The sequence below is a fragment of the Balaenoptera borealis genome (genome assembly GCF_965194805.1).
Source record: "Balaenoptera borealis genome assembly, chromosome: 7".
Lineage (NCBI taxonomy): Eukaryota > Metazoa > Chordata > Mammalia > Artiodactyla > Balaenopteridae > Balaenoptera > Balaenoptera borealis.
In genome coordinates, this window is record NC_138864.1 from 122,458,489 (window position 1) to 122,482,483 (window position 23,995).

General features: G+C 43.1%; 1 protein-coding gene across 3 annotated transcripts in view; it reads left to right on the forward strand.

Moving 5' to 3' along the window:
* The window catches only part of CNTNAP2 (contactin associated protein 2), a 2,074,761-nt gene that overhangs the window by 1,826,177 nt on the left and 224,589 nt on the right, over positions 1–23,995 (forward strand). For all 3 annotated transcript variants that reach the window (XM_082400459.1, XM_082400458.1, XM_082400460.1), the window contains one exon: positions 4,130–4,348. In XM_082400459.1, the coding sequence (XP_082256585.1) occupies positions 4,130–4,348 (219 nt within the window). The remainder of the gene's footprint in view (positions 1–4,129; positions 4,349–23,995) is intronic.

Below are 23,995 nucleotides of genomic sequence, written 5' to 3' on the forward strand. Positions count from 1 at the left end.
CATTCATTGCTTTGTCACTCAAATGAAGTCATGAGCCAGATGTGATCAAAGATGATTTCTGCCATCATGCTTGTTTCTAATGCCCATATGCCACCTTGTGCATTTCTCTTCTAATATCTCTCTTTTCTCCCTGTAGTGATCCAATATCTACCACTACTAGTGAGACCAGCTCTATTTCATTTACTGTTTCTCTTAGAATCTCTTGGAAATTAGATCATAGAATGTTCGCATTTGAAGGGACCTTAGAGCTCATCAGTGTTTTCAAACACATTTTGGACATAGAAACTCTTGGGAAACTATAGATGTAATCCTCCTTGCAGACACCAATAAACAGAGCCCAAAAGGTGACAAAGCAAAGTGAAGACTAGAACTCATAAATACTGATTGCTAAACCGTTCTCTATATCAGTTAAGATGCTTTTAGCTGCAAGAAAGATGTCTTTAGCAATAAGGGATATCTCACATAAGAAGTCTTGAAGTGGCTCCAGGAATAATTTAGGGGCTGAACAACGTCAGCTAAGCCCCAGGTCCATCCCATTTCCCTCCCTGTTCTCCTCAGTGTGTCTGAGGTTTACAGACGGCTCCACCAACACTAGAAACCACATCTCCACCCAAGACCAAGGAGCAAAAGGGGATGACTATCTCTTCTCTTACCAACTAATTAATTTTTCTTCCAAAGACTCCCCCTCATGCCTTACTGGCCAGAAGGAAATGATATATCCCATCTTAAGTGGGTTGCTGGCAGGGAGCTCAGAATTCTCATGTTTGACTTAGACAAATCCAGATACACCCTCTGGGCCTGGGGTAGGGCCATCCATAGCTGAAGCATAAAGTTGTACGGAAGCACGTAGTTTCCTGGGCAGAATCAGGTCTGCTCACAAGGAAAAGGGTGGGGGATTGTCTAGCTGTCGGGCAGAATTCTCCATGGGTCTCTCCCATTTCTGCTTGTCTTCTGAACAAGAGGCATTGTCAGCTTTGTTCATACCTTTTAAAGGATGTGTGTGTAGCAAACAGTCTCGGAGGACAGAATGTCTTCCTCCAGAACAGAGAGTAGATTTGTTTCCTGACCAGGATAATAAAGCCAATGTCTCTCCCCAGGACAAAAGTTAAGCAGGTTTGCTAGCAGCCCTTTTAAAACTTCGGGGTCTCCTAAAGTCAGGGTTCCTTGGCTGTGATGCAAACTCACTGCACAGGCAGCTCCACATGGGCCCCACGGGACTCTGGGGACCAGAGAAACCAAGAAGAACTGACACTCATGCTGCCTGCTGCACGGTGAAGAATGCAGTGCTTTATCTCTGACCCACGAGTCTCCTGTCTTCTGCCAGCATCTACCAAACGATGGCAGGCTAACTTGTGAGTTTGCAAGAAAGATGCTTCCCAGTTCCTGACACTAAGAGAAAGGCAACCATTCGTGTTTGCTACAGTGTTCTTTCTAATGAGCCACGCTAGAAACATCCAATCTTCAAATACTTATTTCTGAAAATAAGAATAGTTTCGATACATCAGAAATTCCTTTTCTACGGTCAGAAACAGGGCAACACTTCAGTCTCCTGGAGAAACACATTAAGAGGATGGTGTCCTTGGCTCTCGTGTCTTTTACTCTGCCTCCCTTTCATTCGCTTGCTGACTCTCTCTGTAATTATCTCTTTTAAAATGTCAGCTCCTCTCACCCAGAAACAAAGAGCAGTCAGCCACAAACTGAACTTCAGAAGGCTTTAAAACATGCTTGCCGTTTGGCTGGGAGATAGGATTTCTCAAAGGCAATGTCAGGGAAGCTGACATTGAATGAATAAGCAAAAGGAACCCTTTCCCTCACTCTCATGCGGGGCCTCAGGAAGCACCAGAAGGGAAGTGGGATGGGCTGAAATTGTGAACATTGCTTCAACAGAGCCTGGATGGAGGCTCTTGGAGGAGGATTCTGCTCTCAGAGGCCGTCAGCCTTGAGTCCCTCTTCCTGCACACAGTTGGGGAGAGGACTGAGCTACAGCAGGTCCTGGAGACCTTCTTTCCTTCCCTAGAGGGAAGTGTTGATGTTAGGAACGGGGGATCTAGTGCGACAAGCAGAGAAGGAAGCATGGATATTTCCTGGTATCTGCTGGTCCTCAGAGTTTCTCCAAATAGTGTCAACTTAAAGACCTGAACAAAAATTAGTCAGAGCAGGAGGAGAGGAGGAGAGGAAATTAGAGGAGCATTAATCCCTCTGAGTCAAATTTTAGGGTTAAACTCAATTTATCCCTAAATCGTATTTCCCTGATGGCTGTTGATGCCTTTGAAACAAAACCATCTTTCCTTCTTAGCTCAGGAGGCCTTGTTCTCTGGCTATTCTGACAACTTAACATTTTAAAATGCATCTGCTAAGACACAGCACTGCAAGAACAGAACAAATTCAATCTTAAAAACCGAGGTTACGTTTTCCCCATTGACTATGCCAGAAATTCAGGGAAAGATCATTCAGTCCATGAGTCGTATGATCGTCGACCCATATTCTGATCATACTTCTGCAGAAACCTTGGTGAAGGTCACTGGCCTCCATCAGGTCACAGTGACCCCGGAAGGCAGGAGCTCCTAATTTAGAGAAGAAATTTCACCAGAGCACGTGTGGCATCACCACAGGTGTTAAAATTAAAGTTCCCTCTCTAACGACAGAAAGGAACCAAATTCCTTGGTACAATTAGGTTGATTAAATTGAGTTCTGTGTCTGATGTCCCTGGAGCTCAATAAAATTAATGCAGCTTTCAGAGGGGCCTGACCCAGAGGTGGGGAACAGTCTAGGTCTTGAGAGAACCTGGCCCACTGCGGTTTTTAAATGAGAAATTTGATTGCTTGCAACATCATCTCAAAATGGTACCAGTCCAGAGAAGCTGAATTTTTCATTAGCCTGGGGAAAAAAATGACAGATATTTAATTAAACTGCTTGGAGATTAGTCAGAGGCTCATTGATAGATAGAGGAGCTGAATCTCTTTATAAGCAAAGTTAGAAAATCCAGTGGTGTACCACATCTTTCCTGTCAAAAGAATTCACCAAGCTAAGGAGCTGGGACCCGCATGCCACTACCTCTCCTGCCAATTGCAGGAAAAATATACACTTAAAAAAACATATTTATAAAGCACTAGGTAGTCACTGAGGAACTTGAAACCTAAACTGTGTTCTAAGAAAGCTACTTACAACTGGAGTTACCAAAGCAACCTCCTAGTCCATTGTTCCATGGTTGAAAGGTGATTTATTAACAGAGTTTGATTGGGAGCAGATCTATAAAAAAAAAAAAAAAAAAGAAGAAGAAGAATGATTTGTGATTAGTGCTGGAGGGTAGGTTATGAGAAGGACCTGACATCCCAGATGGTGAACATCCAAGGTGTGCAACAAATGATTCAAGAAAGGGGTTTTTCTGCGGGACTCTGGAGCTGCCCTTTGCCCAGCCCCAGAGGTCCGGAAAAGATGTGGGTCATCCTCATTGCCTGCCCAATTCACAGCTCCCTAACTTTCCCTAGGAACTTTAAGGATTAGATCAAGGAAATAAAGTTTTGTGAATTCCCCCAAAGCAGTAGCTCTCAACTCTAGCTATATATTAATATTTTCCAGGAAGCTTTTAAAAAATACCAGTGCCTACCCAGCTGAGTGGGAATCCCTGGGGACAGAGCTGGACACGGGTGTGTTTGGTAAAGCTCTCAGGTGACGCTTGGTGCAGCCAGAGCTACAAGTCACGCCCTAGGAGCTACTGAAGAATCACGGTGTACGTAGAGCCAAAAGGTCTCAGGCTCTGAAATCTGAGAAGCCTGGTTCCGATCCTGACTCCACTACTCACTAAATCTAAGATGCTCGACATGCGCTTAAGTGCTCCAGCCTTCAGTTCCTTATCTGGAAAGAGTCAATGATGGTAACTTCCTGATAAAATAAACAAATGTATACCTGACCCCCAATCCAAGTTTATTTTCCTCCCCCCCTGGTTATTAATGGTTAGCAATGGTTCATGTTTTATCCCTCCTCAAAGGATTTCGCCTTGGACCTTTGTAGCAAGTGACGAGCTTAGATTCCTCTTCTCTCCATGCTTTGTTTTACCTCTAGAATTCACCACTGTTTGGTATCTGGGAGGGAGATACTCATGTGCCTTTCATGCTTTCTGCTCCTCCAGCTGCCACGGAAGTGTCCTTTTCATTTGATGTCGGAAACGGGCCAGTGGAGATTGTGGTGCGGTCACCCTCCCCTCTCAACGATGACCAGTGGCACCGGGTCACCGCGGAGAGGAATGTCAAGCAGGCCAGCCTGCAGGTGGACAGGCTACCCCGGCAGACCCGCAAGGCCCCAGCGGAAGGCCACACCCGCCTGGAGCTCTACAGCCAGCTGTTTGTCGGTGAGTGATGGGGCGGCAAGAGTGACTTCTCTGTTGCTTGAAATAACTTCCACCTTGGGAAAAAATAAAACTGCCGACGGAGGGTTCTGATAGAGATTTTTCCAAAAGTAAGTGTTTTTGCCTCTTGTGGTCTCCTCCGAAACAGAATGGAACAAGGAAGAGGGCCCAGGAACCCTAAATCTGGTTCTACTCTCTGCTTTCTGTTGTGTTTTCTTTTTGGCCACATTGCACAACATGTGAGATCTTAGTTCCCCGACAAGGGATCGAACCCGCGTCCCCTGCGTTGGAAGTGCAGAGTCTTAACCACTGGACCACCAGGGAAGTCCCTACTCTCTGCGTTCTGGAGCCCACAATCCTCATCTACAAAATGAGAGGGTGGGCTAGGACATCTCTGAGGTCTCTGATCTATGCAGTTTTAGGTTTATGGTTTTAGAACTGCATAAAATTCCTTAATGATTTAGAGCACTTGTAAATGTGCAAAAGGAAGGATGGAAGAAGGGGAGGGACGGAGGGAGGGGAGAGAAGGAATGGGCTCCCTAAGTTCAGGTTTGCTTGAAATGATAAGTAGAAATCCACTCCTTTCTCTACCTAGCCTCAAGGTTCTAGGCAGAGAAAGACTTAGACTTCTCTTTACATAACATCTTTCCACAGAGGAAAGAGATCAACACTGAGAAGAAATTGAAACAGAGCAAAAAGTAAAGCATGCTTTGCGAGAAGTAGATCTAGCCCCACATTCTGGTCTTTGCTTATGACACGTTCTAGCTGAACCTAACATTACTTTCAATCAATACTTGTTTCCATGGCTTGTGAGATTTTAACTTTTGTTTTCTAGAATACTAACATTTTAGGAAATTAGCTATTTTTCTTCTGTTGAATGAAAAGAAAGCAAGTTTGAAGGACTTGGTGGCTGTCTTGCCACCTTAGACCTCCCCTCTAGGTGTGTGTGGGTTAATTGGTCAAGTCTGTCAGCTGTGGTCTCAGGCCCAGCAAAAGCAGACATGACCTTCCACCTGGGCTCCACCCAGTGGAGGTCAGAGTCCCGATGGTGTCTTTCATAATTATGGCAGGATGTTTTAAGAATATTAGAAAGTCACAAAAAGAGGTAAAATTAGATGTCCACTCCTTTGGTGAAATGTGGGCAAATTGTTAGCATAGTCAGTTAGCTTTGGAAGTAAGACTGACTTGATAACAAGCCACATCAGCCAGGGGCCATGAAAGTCACAGAGTCTGAAATAAAGTACTGACTGCTCCACCCCAACCAGAACTCAGTCCCTTCAAAATCCTCCCCTCAAGTTATAGTTCTCAAAATTACACATTATTTTTAAATTACTTTTTTATTGAAGTACAGTTGATTTGCAATGTTGTGTTCCTGGTGTACAGCAAAGTGATTCAGTTATACATATATATATTCTTTTTCATATTCTTTTCCATTATGGTTTATCACAGGATATTGAATATAGTTCCCTGTGCTATACAGAAGGACCTTGTTGTTTATCCATTCCATATATAATAGTTTGCATCTGCTAATCCCAAACTCCCAATCCAACCCTCCCCCGCCCCCTGCCCCTGGACAACCACAAGTCTGTTCTCTATGTCTGTGAGTCTGTTTCTGTTTCATAGATAAGTGCATTTGTGTCATATTTTAGATTCCACATATAAGTGATATCATACAGTATTTGTGTTTCTCTTTCTGACCTACTTTGCTTAGTATGGTAATCTCTAGGTCCATCCATGTAGCCGCAAATGGCACTATTTCATTCTTTTTTATGGCTGAGTAATATTCCACTGTATGTATATGCCACATCTTCTTTATCCATTCATCTGTTGCTGGACATTTAGGTTGCTTCCCTGTCTAGGCTGTTGAAAACAGTGCTGCTATGAACATAGGGGTGCATGTATCTTTTTTTTTGGCTGTGTTGGGTCTTCATTGCTGCACGCAGGCTTTCTCTAGTTGTGGCAAGCAAGGGCTACTGTTCGTTGCAGTGCGCAGGCTTCTCGTTGCGGTGGCTTCTCTTGTTGCAGAGCACGGGCTGTAGGTGCAGGCTTCTGTAGTTGTGGTGCGTGGGCTCAGTAGTTGTGGCTCACAGACCCTAGAGCACAGGCTCAGTAGTTGTGGCGCATGGGCTTAGTTGCTCTGTGGCATGTGGTATCTTCCCAGACCAGGGCTCGAACCCGTGTCCCCTGCATTGGCAGGGGGATTCTTAACCACTGTGCCAACAGGGAAGTCCTGCATGTATCTTTTTGAATTATAGTTTTGTCCCGATATATGTCCGGGAGTGGGATTGCTGGATTGTATGGCAACTCTATTTTTAGTTTTTTGAGAAACCTCCATACTGTTCTCCATAGTGGCTGTACCAATTTACATTCCCACCTACAGTGTAAGAGGGTTCCCTTTTCTCCACAGCCTCTCCAGCATTTGTTATTTGTAGACTTTTTAATTATTTTTATCAAACATCAGGTCCACTGATTCCTGCCAAACGCTGTGAACAAATTCCCCTTTATCAATACATCTTACCAAGATCACCTAGGATGTTTCTTCCTAAATCCTGTTCATCCCAGGCATGCTGGTTAGATTCTACTTGGTTTTCATTATAACAGGTGACCCTAATTGACCCAATTTCTCATTTTTCTGAGATCTCCCTGGATGCAGAGATCCAATTTTACTTTTATCCCTTTCTGTCTACTGACTGTAGTGGTCTCCAAGAATCTTGGAGACCAAGTAAAGCTGTAAAATGAAAAAGGGTAGGGGGAGACATTTATTATGGTCTTGGAAAGAATTTTGATTCATGTAAACAAGATGACCTGGGAACAGCTTAATAAAAGAGAAGAGGAGAGGGCTGTGGTCAGAGTCCAACAAAACACTTAAATCTAAGGGAGAAGCAAAAAGAGTAGCATCTCAGGAAGAAGAATGAAGAGGAATGAGAAGAACAAGCAAGGAAAAACCAGGAGACAGGCTGTCACAGGAGGAGAGAGTTTCATGAAATTGCTTATCATTGACAGATAATATCAAGTCCCATGTGTAAAACAGAGCTAAGAAAATGTTCTTTGAGTTTAGTAATTATGAAACCACTGTTGACTTTGGAGAGAGAAAAGTTTCAGAACAGTGGGCTGACATGATGAGTCAGCAACTTCCTTTCACTTGATGAAAAAGAGTAAGTCTCCTGTGCCAGTTTCTAATTTCCTGTAATCCGAGATGTGGGCGTGAGGCACATCTCCGGGACACAAGCTATTTGAGACAGTATGAGAAATATTGATCTGCAATAGAAGTCCACCCCAGGGGAAGTGGAGAGGGGCTTGTTTCCAGAAAACAACAAATTCAACAGCTCTGAAGTCCTGGAGCCAGTTATCCCAAGACTATTTGATAGGGATTCAGGCAACCAGGAAGTTGTTCTCAGTTCAGCTCTAATAACAAGTGTTACCACTTTTCCTCTTTGCGTCTCCTTTTTCATCTAATAAAGGAATTGGATTAGTTGGTCTCCAAACTTTCTTCCAACTTCAGCCATTTAGGATTGTGTGTTTAGAAGTGGTTTGAAAAGTTCTGAGTTGCCAAGCGATTACCCATAACACCATGGGCTTGAATCCCACCTCTGCCACTTAGCATCTGAGAGACCACTGACAAGTTACCTAATATATCTGTCAAGTAGGGATACAGTTCCTACGTCTCAGGAGGAGATGAGCTAGTCCATGCTAAGCACTCTGTAGAGTATCTGGCACAGAGCCAGTACTCATTAAATAGGAGGTATTTCTCTACCTTTTCCTTTACCTTTTATTCCCTTAGCTTTCTTCTTCCTCCATGTAATATTCACCCTCTCCTACAGAACTCACTTCCCTATAGAACTCACTTCTAACTGCCTTGTTTCTTCCTTCCCAAAATACTGATCTGAAATGGGATCACTTCACCCCACCAGCCCTGAAGGAAAGGTCACGTGCTACATGGCCCTCGACATCCAAAGTCACTCCACAGTCACTCCGCTCACCTGCCATGGTGGCCACAGAGCAGCAAGCGAGGGCCCAGGAATTTTCTCACCAAGAAAGCGAGTGAGCATCCCTCTGAAAACACCACCCATCACCCCTGTCCACAGCAGAGACTTGGGGCAGAGCTGCCCGAGAGCTCCATCCGGGTTCTAGAAAAGGAAGGGCTTAAAAGCTCAACCTAGAGCTAAAAGACATTCTTGGCTTTGGACTCTACGGAAGGCCACCCTCTGCCCTCTGCCTACGTTAGCAGGGCCAGGCTCCTGTCTCCTTTTCCAAAGTCACTGAAAAACAGAGGATACAGTTCTCTTCACTCTACATGTAAAATATAATTAGAAGGTAGAGCCTCCTTTCCATTGGATAGTCCCCTGCCACGAGGTGGGAGGAGATAAGGCTCCATCCTTCAATAACAGTTATCTACCCAACAACTGGGCTGGGAGAGCAGTAGAGTCTCCATGGCATAAACGAAGAAACTGTGACTCAGAGAGCCTAAGTAAACTGCCTGATGCCATACAACTACATGCAGTGATGAATGTGAGATTCAGACTTGGATTTGTCTGGCTCCAAAATCTCTGTTCCTTCTATGACAATAAAACAAAGGAGAAAAAGAGCAAGAGATCCATGTGGCTGACAGGGTCTTGGTGCCCTGGCCTGGTGTCAGGCCTGAGCCTCTGAGGTGGGAGAGCCAAGTTCAGGACATTGGACCACCAGAGACCACCCGGCCCCATGTAATATCAATCGGCAAGAGTTCTCCCAGAGATCTCCGTCTCAATGCTAAGACCTAGCTCCACTCAAAGGCCAGCAAGCTCCAGTGCTGGACACCCCATGGCAAACAACTAACAAGACAGGAACACAACCCCACCCATTAGCAGAGAGGCTGCCTAAAATCATAGTGAGTTCACAGGCACCCCAAAACACACCAACGGACGTGGCCCTGCCGACCAGAAAGACAAGATCCAGCCCCACCCACCAGAACACAGGCACCAGTCCCTTCTACCAGAAAGCCTACACAAGCCCCTGAACCAACCTTACCCACTGGCGGCAGACACCAAAAACAATGGGAACTATGAACCTGTAGCTGTGAAAAGGAGACCCCAAACACAGTAAGTTAAACAAAATGAGAAGACAGAGAAATATGCAGCAGATGAAGGAGCAAGGTAAAAACCCACCAGACCAAACAAATGAAAAGGAAATAGGCAACCTACCTGAAAAAGAATTCAGAATAATGATAGTAAAGATGATGCAAAATCTTGGAAATAGAATGGAGAAAATACAAGAAACATTTAACAAGGACCTAGAAGAACTAAAGAGCAAATAAACAATGATGAACAACACAATAAATGAAATTAAAAATTCTCTAGAAGGAATCAATAGCAGAATAACTGAGGCAGAAGAACGGATAAGTGACCTGGAAGATAAAATAGTGCAGATAACTACCGCAGAGCAGAATAAAGAAAAAAGAATGAAAAGAATTGAGGACAGTCTCAGAGAATTCAGGGACAACATTAAACGTACCAACATTCGAACTATAGGGGTCCCAGAAGAAGAAGAGAAAAAGAAAGGGTCTAAGAAAATATTTGTGAAGAGATGATAGTTGAAAACTTCCCTAACATGGGAAAGGAAATAGTCAATCAAGTCCAGGAAGCGCAGAGACTCCCATACAGGAAAAATCCAAGGAGAAACATGCCAAGACACATATTAATCAAACTATCAAAAAATAAATAGAAAAAATATTAAAAGCAGCAAGGGAAAAGCAACAAATAACATTCAAGGGAATCCCCATAAGGTTAACAGCTGATCTTGTAGCAGAAACTCTACAAGCCAGAAGGGAGTGGCAGGACATATTTAAAGTGATGAAAGGGAAAAACCTACAACCAAAATTACTCTACCCAGCAAGGATCTCATTCAGATTTGATGGAGAAATTAAAAGCTTTACAGACAAGCAAAAGCTAAGAGAATTCAGTACCACCAACCCAGCTTTACAACAAATGCTGAAGGAACTTCTCTAGGCAGGAAACACAAGAGAAGGAAAAGACCTACAATAGCAAACAGAAAACAATTAAGAAAATGGTAATAGGAACATACATATTGATAATTACCTTAAATGTAAATGGATTAAATGCCCCAACCAAAAGACATAGACTGGCTGAATGGCTACAAAAACAAGACCCGTATATATGCTGTCTACAAGAGACCCACTTCAGACCTAGGGACACATACAGACTGAAAGTGAGGGGATGGAAAAAGATATTCCATGCAAATAGAAATCAAAAGAAAGCTGGAGTAGCAATTCTCATATCAGATAAAATAGACTTTAAAATAAAGACTATTACAAGAGACAAAGAAGGACACTACATAATGATCAAGGGATCAACCCAAGAAGAAGATATAACAATTGTAAATATTTATGAACCTAACATAGGAAGACCTCAATACATAAGGCAAATGCTAACAGCCATAAAAGAGGAAATCGACAGTAACACAATAATAGTAGGGGACTTTAACACCCCACTTTCACCAATGGACAGATCATCCAAAATGAAAATACTAACGAAACACAAGCTTTAAATGACACATTAAACAAGATGGACTTAGTTGATATTTATAGGACATTCCATCCAAAAACAGCAGAATACACTTTCTTCTCAAGTGCTCATGGAACATTCTCCAGCATAGATCATTTCTCGGGACACAAATCAAGCCCTGGTAAATTTAAGAAAATTGAAATCCTATCAAGTATATTTTTTGACCACAGCGCTACGAGACTAGATATCAGTTACAGAAAAAAAAACTGTAAAAAATACAAACACATGGAGGCTAGACAATACAGTACTTAATAACCAAGAGATCACTGAAGAAATCAAAGAGGAAATCAAAAAAATACCTAGAAACAAATGACAATGAAAACACGATGACCCAAAACCTATGGGATGCAGCAAAAGCAGTTCTAAGAGGGAAGTGTATAGCAATACAATCCTACCTCAAGAAACAAGAAACATCTCAAATAAACAACCTAACCCTACACCTAAAGCAATTAGAGAAAGAAGAACAAAAACCCCCCAAAGTTAGCAGAAGGAAAGAAATCATAAAGATCAGACCAGGAATAAATGAAATAGAAACAAAGAAAACAATAGCAAATATCAATAAAACTAAAAGCCGGTTCTTTGAGAAGATAAACAAAATTGATAAACCATTAGCCAGACTCATCAAGAAAAAAAGGGAGAAGACTCAAATCAACAGAATTAGAAATGAAAAAGGAGAAGTAACTGAAACTGCAGAAATACAAAGGGTCATGAGAGATTAGTACAAGCAACTATATGCCAATAAAATGGACAACCTGGAAGAAATGGACAAATTCTTAGAAAAGCACAACCTGGGCTTCCCTGGTAACACAGTGGTTGAGAATCCGCCTGCCAAGGCAGGGTACATGGGTTCGAGCCCTGGTCCGGGAAGATCCCACATGCCGCAGAGCATCTAAGCCCGTGCGCCACAACTACTGAGCCTGCGCTCTAGAGCCTGTGAGCCACAACTACTGAAGCCCGCGCACCTAGAGCCCGTGCTCTGCAACAAGAGAAGCCACCACAAAGAGAAGCCCGCGCACTGCAATGAAGAGTAACCCCCACTCGCCGCAACTAGAGAAAGCCCGCACACAGCAACAAAGATCCAATGCAACCAAAAATAAATACATAAATAAATTAATTTTAAAAAAACTTAAAAAAAAAAAGAAAAGCACAACCTTCTGAGACTGAACCACGAAGAAATAGAAAATATAAACAGACCAATCACAAGCACTGAAATTGAAACTGTGATTAAAAATCCTCCAACAAACAAAAGCCCAAGACCAGATGGCTTCACAGGCGAATTCTATCAAATATTTAGAGAAAAGCTAACACCTATCCTTCTCAAACTCTTCCAAAATACAGCAGAGGGAGGAACACTCAAAAACTCATTCTATGAGGCCACCATCACCCTGATACCAAAACCAGAAAAAGATGTCACAACAAAAGAAAACTACAGGCCACTTTCACTGATGAACATAGATGCAAAAACGCTTAACAAAATACTAACAAACAGAATCCAACAGTACATTAAAAGGATCATACACCATGATCAAGTGGGGTTTATCCCAGGAATGCAAGGATTCTTCAATATACGCAAATCAATGTGATACGCCATATTAACAAATTGAAGGATAAAAATCATATGATCATCTCAATAGACGCAGAAAAAGCTTTCAACAAAATTCCACACCAATTTATGATAGAAACCCTCCAGAAAGTAGGCACAGAGGGAACTTACCTCAACATTATAAAGCCCATATATGACAAACCCACAGCCAACATCATTCTCAATGGTGAAAAACTGAAACCATTTCCTCTAAGATCAGGAACAAGACAAGGTGGCCCACTCTCACCACTGTTATTCAACATAGTTTTGAAAGTTTTAGCCACAGCAGTCAGAGAAGAAAAAGAAATTAAAGGAATCCAAATCAGAAAAGAAGAAGTAAAACTGTTACTGTTTGCAGATGACATGATACTATACATAGAGAATCCTAAAGATGCCACCAGAAAACTACTAGAGCTAATCAATGAATTTGGTAAAGTTGCAGGATACAAAATTAATGCACAGAAATCTCTTGCATTCCTATACACTAATGATGAAAAATCTGAAAGAGAAATTAAGGAAACACTCCCATTTACCATTGCAACAAAAAGAATAAAATACCTATGAATAAACCTACCTAAGGAGACAAAAGACCTGTATGCAGAAAACTATAAGACACTGATGAAAGAAATTAAAGATGATACAAACAGATGGAGAAATATACCATGTTCTTGGATTGGAAGAATCAACATTGTGAAAATGACTCTACTACCCAAAGCAATCTGCAAAAATTAAATTTGAATCTGCAGATTCAGTGCAATCCCTTTCAAACTACCAATGGCATTTTTCACAGAACTAGAATAAAAAATTTCACAATTTGTATGGAGACACAAAAGACCCCGAATAGCCAAAGCAATCTTGAGAAAGCAAAACGGACCTGGAGGAATCAGGCTCCCGGACTTCAGACTATACTACAAAGCTACAGTAATCAAGACAGTATGCTACTGGCACAAAAACAGAAATATAGATCAATGGAACAGGATAGAAAGCCCAGAGATAAACCCACACACATGTGGTCACCTTATCTTTGATAAAGGAGGCAAGAATATACAATGGAGAAAAGACAGCCTCTTCAATAAGTGGTGCTGGGAAAACTGGGCAGCTACATGTAAAAGAATGAAATTAGAAAACTTCCTAACACCATACACAAAAATAAGCTCAAAATGGATTAAAGACCTAAATGTAAGGCCAGACACTATAAAACTCTTAGAGGAAAACATAGGCAGAACACTGTATGACATAAATCACAGCAAGATCATTTTTGACCCACCTCCTAGAGAAATGGAAATAAAAACAAAAATAAATGGGACCTAATGAAACTTAAAATCTTTGGCACAGGAAAGGAAACCATAAACAAGACCAAAAGACAACCCTCAGAATGGGAGAAAATATTTGCAAACGAAGCAACTGACAAAGGATTAATCTCCAAAATACACAAGCAGCTCATGCAGCTCAATATCAAAAAAACAAACAACCTAATCCCAAAATGAGTAGAAGACCTAAAAAGACATTTCTCCAAAGAAGATATACAGATTGCCAACAAACACATGAAAGGATGCTCAACATCACTAATCATTAGAGAAATGCAAATCAAAACTACAATGAGGTATCACCTCACACCAGTCTGAATGGCCATCATCAAAAAATCTACAAACAATAAATGCTGGAGAGGGTGTGGAGAAAAGGGAACCCTCTTGCACTGTTGGTGAGAATGTAAATTGATACAGCCACTATGGAGAACAGTATGGAGGTTCCTTAGAAAACTAATAATAGAACTACCATACGACCCAGCAATCCCACTACTGGGAATATAGCCTGAGAAAACCATAATTCAAAAAGAGTCGTGTACCACGATGTTCATTGCAGCTCTATATACAATAGCCAGGACATGGAAGCAACCTAAGTGTCCATCGACAGATGAATGGATAAAGAAGATGTGGCACATATATACAATGGAATATTACTCAGCCATATAAAGAAACAAACTTGAGTTATTTGTGATGAGGTGGATGGACCTAGAGTCTGTCATACAGAGTGAAGTAAGTCAGAAAGAGAAAAACAAATACCGTATGCTAACACATATATATGGAATCTAAAAAAAAAAAAAAAAAAAAAAAATATATATATATATATATATATGGTCATGAAGAACCTAGGGGCAGGACAGGAATAAAGACACAGACGCAGAGAATGGACTTGAGGACACGGGGAGAGGGAAGGGTAAAGCTGGGAAGAAGAGAGTGGCGTGGACATATATATACTACCAAATGTAAAATGGATAGCTAGTGGGAAGCAGCCGCATAGCACAGGGAGATCAGCTCGGTGGTTTGTGACCACCTAGAGGGGTGGGATAGGGAGGGTGGGAGGGAGGGAGACGCAAGAGGGAGGAGATATGGGGATATACATATAGCTGATTCACTTTGTTATACAGCAGAGACTAACACAACAATGTAAAACAATTATACTCCAATAAAGATGTTAAAAAAATAAATATCTAGCTAGCTATATATATATCTATATATATCTATATATAGATATATATAATTAGAAGCTGCCATGAAAAGAGGGTTAACGCAGGTCTTTTGGAAGTTACGAGAATCCAGCTATGATTCTGGTTTAGTCAAAAAGTAACAATTAAATTTTAAAATGAAACCTGGGAAGAAACAGCAGGTGCTGGTATTTGTCTGAAAAGCACTGGAGGCTTTCTCATGCCTCATGTCTTTGCTGCAACATGAGCAAATAGCATTAGATGAGCTCCCGGGATGGCCTGGCAGAGGTATGTGAAGCCCAGGTGCTCAGACCTGCATCCTCCGTGGAAGCCGTGGGCCAGATTTCTCTCGGGGTGGAGAAGAGCAGACACGCTCAAGGTCATTACTCAGCACGAACACCACCAGGCTGCATTGAGCCGGGGCCCTCTTTGGCACAGAGACATGCCGGCGAGTTCGGAGTCCTGGCCGCCGAGGCAGCAGCAGCCGGGCCGGCAGGAAGCAGGGGTCTGGGGGCCTCAACCTGGAGGCCGGCGGCCGGCCCAGCATGAGCCGCTGGGGGGAGGTGAGTGGGCTTGTTAGGGCGGGGGGCTAGTGCAGGGGTTTACGTGGGGCAAAATCAACCCAGGCCAGAGTGTGTCATTGTGTTCGGCAGTAGTTAGAGGAGGAGGCCAGCGTTTCCAGAGGGCTGGCGGCTGCTTCGGGGGGAAGTCAAGCTCCTAAGTGGCTCCTTGAGCAAGAAGGTTAGGTCCTCTTAACTGTGACACATGTCCAGGCTCAACTCACTTCGCCCTGAACTCTTCTGAAATCTCTCTGGAAGTTCAAGGAGGCCAACTCTTTTGTGCAAGATGTCGCCCGAAAGAGGCTTAAAAGCTCGTCCTCACTCCTTCAGGATCCTCTGTGCTGCCCGGGAGGCCTGGTCGGAGATTCCGTGGGGGACGTGCTGTCTCCAGGAGGGCCCATGGGAGCAGGGGGCCTGCAGCGTTTCTTCCTCCGCCAGACAGTTTGTCTATCGGGAAAATTTCCTCCTGTGTGGCCACTTGAGCTTCTGGCTGAGTCGAGGTGTGTTCGATGGACTCGGGCGAATGGGGCCTGGAGTGCTGTGACCGTCCTCTGGGCTCCGCCTGGCGAGCAGCCCGACAACGGCCCGCCTCCCCAGACTCGGGAGTGTAGCTCGTTGAGTCCCTTGCTCCTCACGCCCTCAGTATGCCAGACTCATGGGTGGATAATCCCATGGCCATCTGAAATGCAAGGTCATGGAGAGAGTAAAGAGAAAATCGACCTTTGTAGGCAAGGGAGAAAAATGGAATTCACATCATGAAGTGCACTCCAATCTGTGCATGAATAAAATGGCTCTTTCTGGTATCTGAAAAGTTTAGGATAAAAAATATATAATTCGAATTGCAGGAATTAAAACACAGGAAATCTGTTGCTTGTTCCCATTTCCCACAAACCTGAGTCAATGGCAGCAACATACATGCTGGCTAAGATGTCCTGGGTGATACTTCAAGGCCAAGTGCTTCATGTGCTTTATTTATCTCATTTAATCCACACGAGAACCTTATATAAAGTATGTACTGTTACTGATTCCCGTTTTCTTTTCACAGTGAAGAAACTAAAGCTAAAGATTAGTTAACAGCCCAAGGTCAGGCAGCTAGTAAGAGACAAGAGGTGCGATTTGATCCCAGTCTGATTCCAGAGACTTAACCATTTGTCTTGTCCAAGCAAAAATTGCACCAAAGTTAAACAAGCAAGGAAGACTTCATTCAAGGCTACTGCAGGAGGGGAGAGAGGCCAGAGCTTGGGGTGAGCTCAGCTCTGCTGAAGGAAAGGGCAAGAAAAATTTTTGTCCCTTTTACAACTTGGAGCAAGTTGCCGGCCCTGAGGAAGTTAGGAGCCTGAGGGGCTCCGACCCTCCCCAGAAACTGGGATGTAGCGGCAGCAGCTCCCTGAATGTTTACGTTCCAAAAAGATGCCCCCAGGTCCTTGAGAAAGGCGTTCCAGTTTTACAGCTGGAAAAAGGCCATTTTACAACCGGCAGAAGGCTTTTTCAAAGATAAATATCTCAAAGGAGCAGAGAAAGAATTTAAGTAAATGCTCTAAGAATAGGGGAGTCAAGGATCCAGGGTCAGAAGAAACATGTCAAAATTTACTCAGTCCGAGGGGAACGTTAAGGCTGTCTTGGTCCTTATACCAGGGTCCCTCATCTGGGGGGCTGCTGTGACCCACCAGGTATTTGGAAAAGCGTGAAGGCTTTGGAGCACTACCTTCAGCTCCAGCCACAGGCACAGCTGCCCGCAGTGCAGAGGAGAAGCCACCCCCACAAAGCCTTGCGCCCCCAGGTGGCAGCCACGCCCCATGCAACGCTGCTCGCAGTTACGGAGCCTGTAGCAGGAGACGATGAGATCGGGCCGGTCCTGAGTCAGCCCCGGCAGGCGTTCTGTGGGTTACCAGTCACGCCTGCAAAGATCAAGGCAGGCAGGCCCTCACCGTCTGACACGAGCACAAAGGGCTTGGATTAACAAGAGAATTTTATGCAGAAGCACTGGAGGCAGGGAACAAACGAGACGCCTTACTTAAGAGTTTCTCTGGTACAGAGAGAAGCTGCTTTTCTTTTCAGCTCATTTGGCACACCCTTTAGAAAGGTGGTCAAAGTCAACACGGAGCTCTCTAGAGCTGTGTCTAGAGCACGATCCTCTGGCTTCTCTCCATGCTCTCAGCAGCAGCCCCCGTGCCCTCCTTCTTGAAACACTCTCTTCTCTTGGATTCCATGGCGTGTGCTTGCCCGCTTTGCCTCACCTCACTGGCCATGACTGGAGTCTCTCCTGTGAGTTCTCTTCCTCTCCGTGACCGCTAAATGTTGGAGCATCAGACACAGAGCCTTCCCCTCTTCTCCAGCCGTACGTTTCCCTGGGTCATCTCATCCAGTCCAATGGTTCCCTATACTATTTATGCACCAATGACTCTGAAATCAAAATCTCCAGGCCTCACTTTTCCGGAAACTCTGCATCCACGTACACAGCTGTCTACTTGGCGTATCCACGTGGCTGTCTGATGGGTGTCTCAGAGTAAGCATGGCAAGGAGAGCTCCTGCTGCCTGCCCCAAGCCTGCTCTTCTGCCAGCCTTCCCGTCTCAGAAAATGACATCATCGCCCACCCATTTCTGCTTGAACCCAAAATCTGTCGTTAGCCTTGATTTCCTCTTTCGCTCATCACTGCCCATCATTAGTGAGTCCTGTGACTGCCTCCGGCTGTGCCCCAAATGCACCCCATGCTGTCTCCTGCCACGGGTCCCACTCTAGTCGAAGCCACGGTTGTTTCCTGCTTGGACTGTTGTAACTGGTCTCCTGACTGGTCTCCAGTCTTGGTATGTTTCTTGAACACGCCAAGCCTGTTCCTGCTTTAGAGCATTTACACTGGCTGTTCCCTCTACCTGAAACTCCTCCCCAGACATCAACAAAATTGACTCCTTCTTTTTTCTAATTGAAGTATAGTTGATTTACAATATTACGCTAGTTTCAAGTGTATAGCGTAGTGATTCAATATTTTTATAAATTATACTCCATTTAAAATTATTACAAAATAATGGTAATATTTCCCTGTGCTGTACAATATATCCGTGTTGCTTATTTATTTTATACATATAGTAGTTTGTGTCTTTCAATCCCCTACCCCTATCTTGCCCCTCCCCTCTTTCCCTCTCCCCGCTGGTAACTACTAGTTTGCTCTCTGTATCTGTGAGTCTGTTTCTGTATTGTTATATGCATTCATTTGTTTTAGTTTTTAGATTCCACATATACGTGATAACATACAGTATTTGGTCTTTCTCTGACTTATTTCACTAAGCATAATACTCTCTAGGTGCATCCACATTGTTGCAAATGGCAGAATTTCATTCTTTTTAACACCTGAGTAATATTCCATTATATATATAGGTACCACATCTTCTGTATCCATTCATCTGTTGGTGGACACCTAGGGTGCTCCCATATCTTAAAGGTTGGCTCCGTCTTGTCGTTCACTCTCAGCTCTGTACCTCCTCAGAGAGGCCTTCGCTGACCACTCAGTCTAACGTAGCCAGCCATTTACCATTTTACATTCTCCTTAGAACTTGTGATATTTTCATTTATCTTTGTGTCCTTCCCCTAGAAGGTAAGCTACCTGACAGGAGAGATTTAGAATATCGCTGCAGTGGTTGCTGAGTGAGCAATAGGATGAATGAATAAGTGAATTATGTTTTTGTTACTTCTCTGAGTTAACAGTCAGACTGCCATCTTTGGAAATATCTTTTTCATTAGATACCAAGACTGAAATCAAGCATGACCGAAGCCTAAAAAAAGAGTCACAGAGAAATTCATATGATGAAACATAGCATCTCAGATCATTCTAGGCCCTAAATATAGTTTTCAGTCTCCCTCTCTCAAATTGAGGTCTTGCCTGTGTGGCAGTGGCTGAGATGCTAGCTGGGACCCTAATGCAAAGAGTTTCTGGCCCGACCCTTGTAACTGGTCTCCTGGTTCTCTCCCAAACAGAGATAGGGGGTGATGTCATAATTAGGAACCACTGCCATAAGATAATCAAGTAAAAAGATGTGCTAGATAAAATCTAGTTTTAAAAAATCACTAGATGAAATCAGTCAACTATCTACAGAGCAAAAATGCAAGTAAAATACAGAAGCTTCTCCGTGGAATGCTACTCCTTCACAGCCGTTCACCTCAAGGATTGCTAGCACATTTATTCTTAACACGACCGCCTTCACGAGGCTCTGCCGTGAAACCACATATGAGGCATCCACTCTCTTCTCCGTAGAACTGTCCCCTCCCTGCCAACCTCACAGGTGAAGGATGGTCCTTCCCCACTAAGTGTCACCATATGCTTTCCTGCCCTTTACCTTTTAGAGGTCAAAACGAATTAACTTTTGCAATCCCAGCTATTTTACAATTAGAGTTTTAACATATGAAGTAAGTTATGATAGACACAATTTTTACCTTTCTTACATACACTCCCAACATAATTAAACCAACAATGTACTTTTAACTTCCTTTGAACCTCCAAAAGGTAGTCTGTTCACTACCTATTTCCATAGGTGCTGAGCTTATTTTCTAAGGCAGAGATTACATGTTTAGAAACTTACAGAGAGATATGCAGTCAAATGCTTTACCACTGAGCTATACCCCTTTAGAGACAGATTTTGAACCTAAGAAAAGAGCCAAACCTATTGTTCACCTTCTGTGGAAAAACAGCTCATGTGCCACAAGAATAAAAGCTTCAGGGATTCTGAGGTCTTTTATTCCAGTTTTCTCATGACAGTTGGCATGGGCCAATTCAGAGAAGACATTTTAATGTAAAGGCACCAATTTTGAAATCAGTATGGAAAAAAAGTTTCAAAAATAGACTTATCAAATAATTTCTCATAAGGATTTTTTATTCTTTCAGTAAGGACTGGACTAAGCTTCATGATAATAAATGGCAACTGTCACACAGAAAAAGACTGTAATAAAATTAGTATCAGTGACACCATATTGAGGAAGGAACCAGTACTCACTGCCCCGCAGTCCCTCCTGTGATACACTAAGAAAGTGAGAGAAAAGCCATCCACTGTTACTGGCTTAAATAGAGTTGTTTTCCGCCAAATGCTGCATTTTATCCTCTTTTCTTTCATCTGCATCGTTTTCAAGGTCCCCTGGTGTGGGATTCTGTGGGACTCACACTCTTCATATCGTGGTCCTGTTGTCACAAACTGGCAGTGTTCCTCATTTGTTTTAATTTCACTTTATTATTTTACATCCTTTTTCACCATTCCCAATTCCACTCTCTCCCCATCGCTGGCACCCACTCAACTGTATTTTATGTATAACCTTCTAGCCCCACCCTCTATATATTTGTTCAAAATATGTGCATGTTATGGAAAATTCATAGTATTGCCTTTCGAGTGTCATTATTCATATAAGTGGTATTGTACTACAAATCTCATTCTGTTTCTTTCTCTTTCACTCAGCCTTATGTTTGTTTTTTTTTAATTTATTTATTTTATTTATTTATTTTTGGCTGTGTTGGGTCTTCTTGCTGGGCGCGGGCTTTCTCTTGTGTGGCGAGCAGGGGCTACTCTTCGTTGTGGTGCGTAGGCTTCTCATTGCAGTGGCTTCTCTTGTTGTGGAGCACGGGCTCTAGGCGCACAGGCTTCAGTAGTTGCGGCACGCGGGCTCAGTAGTTGTGGCACACAGGCTTAGTTGCTCTGCAGCATGTGGTATCTTCCCGGACCAGGGATCAAACCCGTGTCCCCTGCATTGGCAGGCAGATTCTCAACCACTGCGCCACCAGGGGAGCCCCCAGCCTTATGTTTTTAAGATGTATTTGTGTAGCTCTGTGAATACTATGTGTATAGTGTTCCATTGTGTGTATATCCATGCTTTATTTATTCCATCCCTTAGTGATGCATACCTAAGTTTCCCCAAACTCTTTGCTACCACAGATAACTATTCGGCAAATATATTTGTGCCTGTCCCCCTATTACCTGTATGAGGTTTTCTCATGTGTACTCACATGTGTCTGTGTGTGTCCAGGAGTCATAGGGTATATGCATACTTAATTTCTACTGTGTCATATTTCTCTAAGTACTGTTTGATCAGATTCTGAGTGTAAACCTCAAACTTTACTGGTTGATTATCTATTTCTGTCAATAGTTCTGTCATTGGTAGCTCTGCATTCTTTGAGGCTATTTTGTTAGTTAGATGTGTTCTTAATCTTTTTGATTTATTGTTCCTTATACAAGTATGTAATTTCCATCTTTATTCCTTCTGATGTTTTTCATCACACAATTTTATTTCTGCTCTTAAAACTACTATGCAATTCTTCTTGTTGTTAATATTCGCCTGGTGTTTTTATGCGGGTGTTGGAATCCTTTTATTTAAATGTGTGTCTTAGATAGTATAATGCTGAATCTTTTAAAAATCCAATTTGAGAATCTCGGTCTTTTTATTCATTTACTGTAACTACTGTCATATCAGGGTATGTTTTCTGCCATCTTACCCTGCATTTCCAATTTACTATGTTTTCTTTGTTTGCTCACCCACCCCTCAATCTACTTTCCATTGGTTAAATTGAATATTATTCTACTGATTTAAAAGTTTTACATTCTACTTGCATTCCTCTGGCAGCTATGCCTAACTTCTTAAGACTCATACTTATGCTTTTTTCTCTATCATCCACAAAAACAAATCGATATCTCTGTTCTCCTGAACAAGAGACCAAGAACCCTCTGACCTCCTTCCCCACCTCACTACTTGCCGTGTTGACATCATCTGTGGTTTTAGTTGCAGAATCTCATGAATATACTTATTTTAACAGCTTAGGAGAAAACATTAATATTTGCTGTTTTTCTTTTCACTTACTCTTATTTCCCGCATCTTATCTACTCTTGGATTCATTTTCGTTTTTACTCAAGAGCAATTTTTTCTAAAACTTCGTAGGTGAGTCCTTCCTAGACCTCACATGCCTGCGAATACCTTTACTGGCTCCCTATTTTCATCAACACTGTGAGGATATTACTCCATTGTCTTTTACAGGCAGTGTTGCTGCTGAGAGGTTAGATGTAAGTTACACTCTTACTCCTGAACATGTCCTTCTTTTCCTTTAATATTGCTTAACTTCACTATAATGCAGCAGTTCTTAACCTTTTGGAGGCCAGTTTGGTAAAGTCTATGTCTCTCTTCTCAGAGTAATATTTTCTATGAATAAAAGATACAGAATTACAAAAGAAACCAATACATTTATCAGAACATTTAAAATAACAAATCTGTTTTACAGCAGTAATACCTGTGCTTCGTGCTTCAGAAGGCCTCCCTCCCTCCCCATCTGCTGTGGCTGATTCTTAAACCAGTGCTGGATCTTCACCTACTGAATCCGTACTCTCACTACCTGTTCTCTCACTAAGAAGCATCTCATTACTACATTGACAGGGCTGTCTCAAAAATAACCAAATCGAGTAGCTTTTCCCATTTTCTCCTTTTGCTTGGCCTCCGGTGTCATTTAACACTCGTAAGCATGCCCTCCTTGCAACCCTGACCTCAGCACCTCCCACGGTTCTGTCCTCGGCCTCTCTGCCCGCTCCTGGCTCCTCTCCCTCTCCATCCCAGCCCTCACTTCTTTTTCTACCGCCCTCCTGTCTTGGGAAGCTCCTGCCGCCTGGGAGGTTGGTGGGCAGAGCTGTGCTGATCCCTCCCAGACCCATAAATCCGGCCTTGACCCGGGACTGACAGCTTTAAACGCTTGTTTGGAGCCTGGAGTCTGAGAGTAAAAGAGCGAGGTAACAGCTCTGATTCTTGGCTGTGGATGAAAAGGGAGTGGATACAGTCATTTAAAAAATAAAGGCTTTTAAAGGCAAATAATAAAGACAGAGAGACAGAGACAGGGACAGAGACAGAGAGGTGGATCAACCTGGGTCAGGTTCCTGGTCTGTGCATGCGTGTGTGTGCATGCGTGCGTGTGCATGAGTGCATGTGCATGTGTGTGTGTGCATGAGTGTGTGTGCATGTGTGTGTGTGCATGCGTGTGTGTGCATGAGCGTGTGCATGCGTGCGTGTGCATGAGTGCGCGTGCGTGCGTGTGTGTGCGTGCGTGCACGTGCATGCGTGCATGTGCATGAGTGCGTGTGCGTGCATGTGTGTGCATGAGTGCGTGTGCATGCATGTGTGTGTGTGTGAGAGAGAAAGAGAAAGAACATGGGATATGTTAAGATCAGCAGAAAGCAGATGCTAATTTTGCTCCGAAGATGAGCAGGACTCTCCAGCAGGATACATCATATGAGCAATCACATACAAATATTGGTAAAACAAATATTTAGACAGAGTTGTAAGCTGATATATTTGAAATCTGGCTTTGCGCTAAAGTTTCCTGAAGTGACGATTAATAATTTACAATTTGGATCTGGCTGGGATCTGGAGGTTTACCACTGTACTCTCTGTCAGCCGCCACTTCTGTGAGGGACTTGGAACCATAAGACCCATTGCAGAGTGGCAGTCCTCTG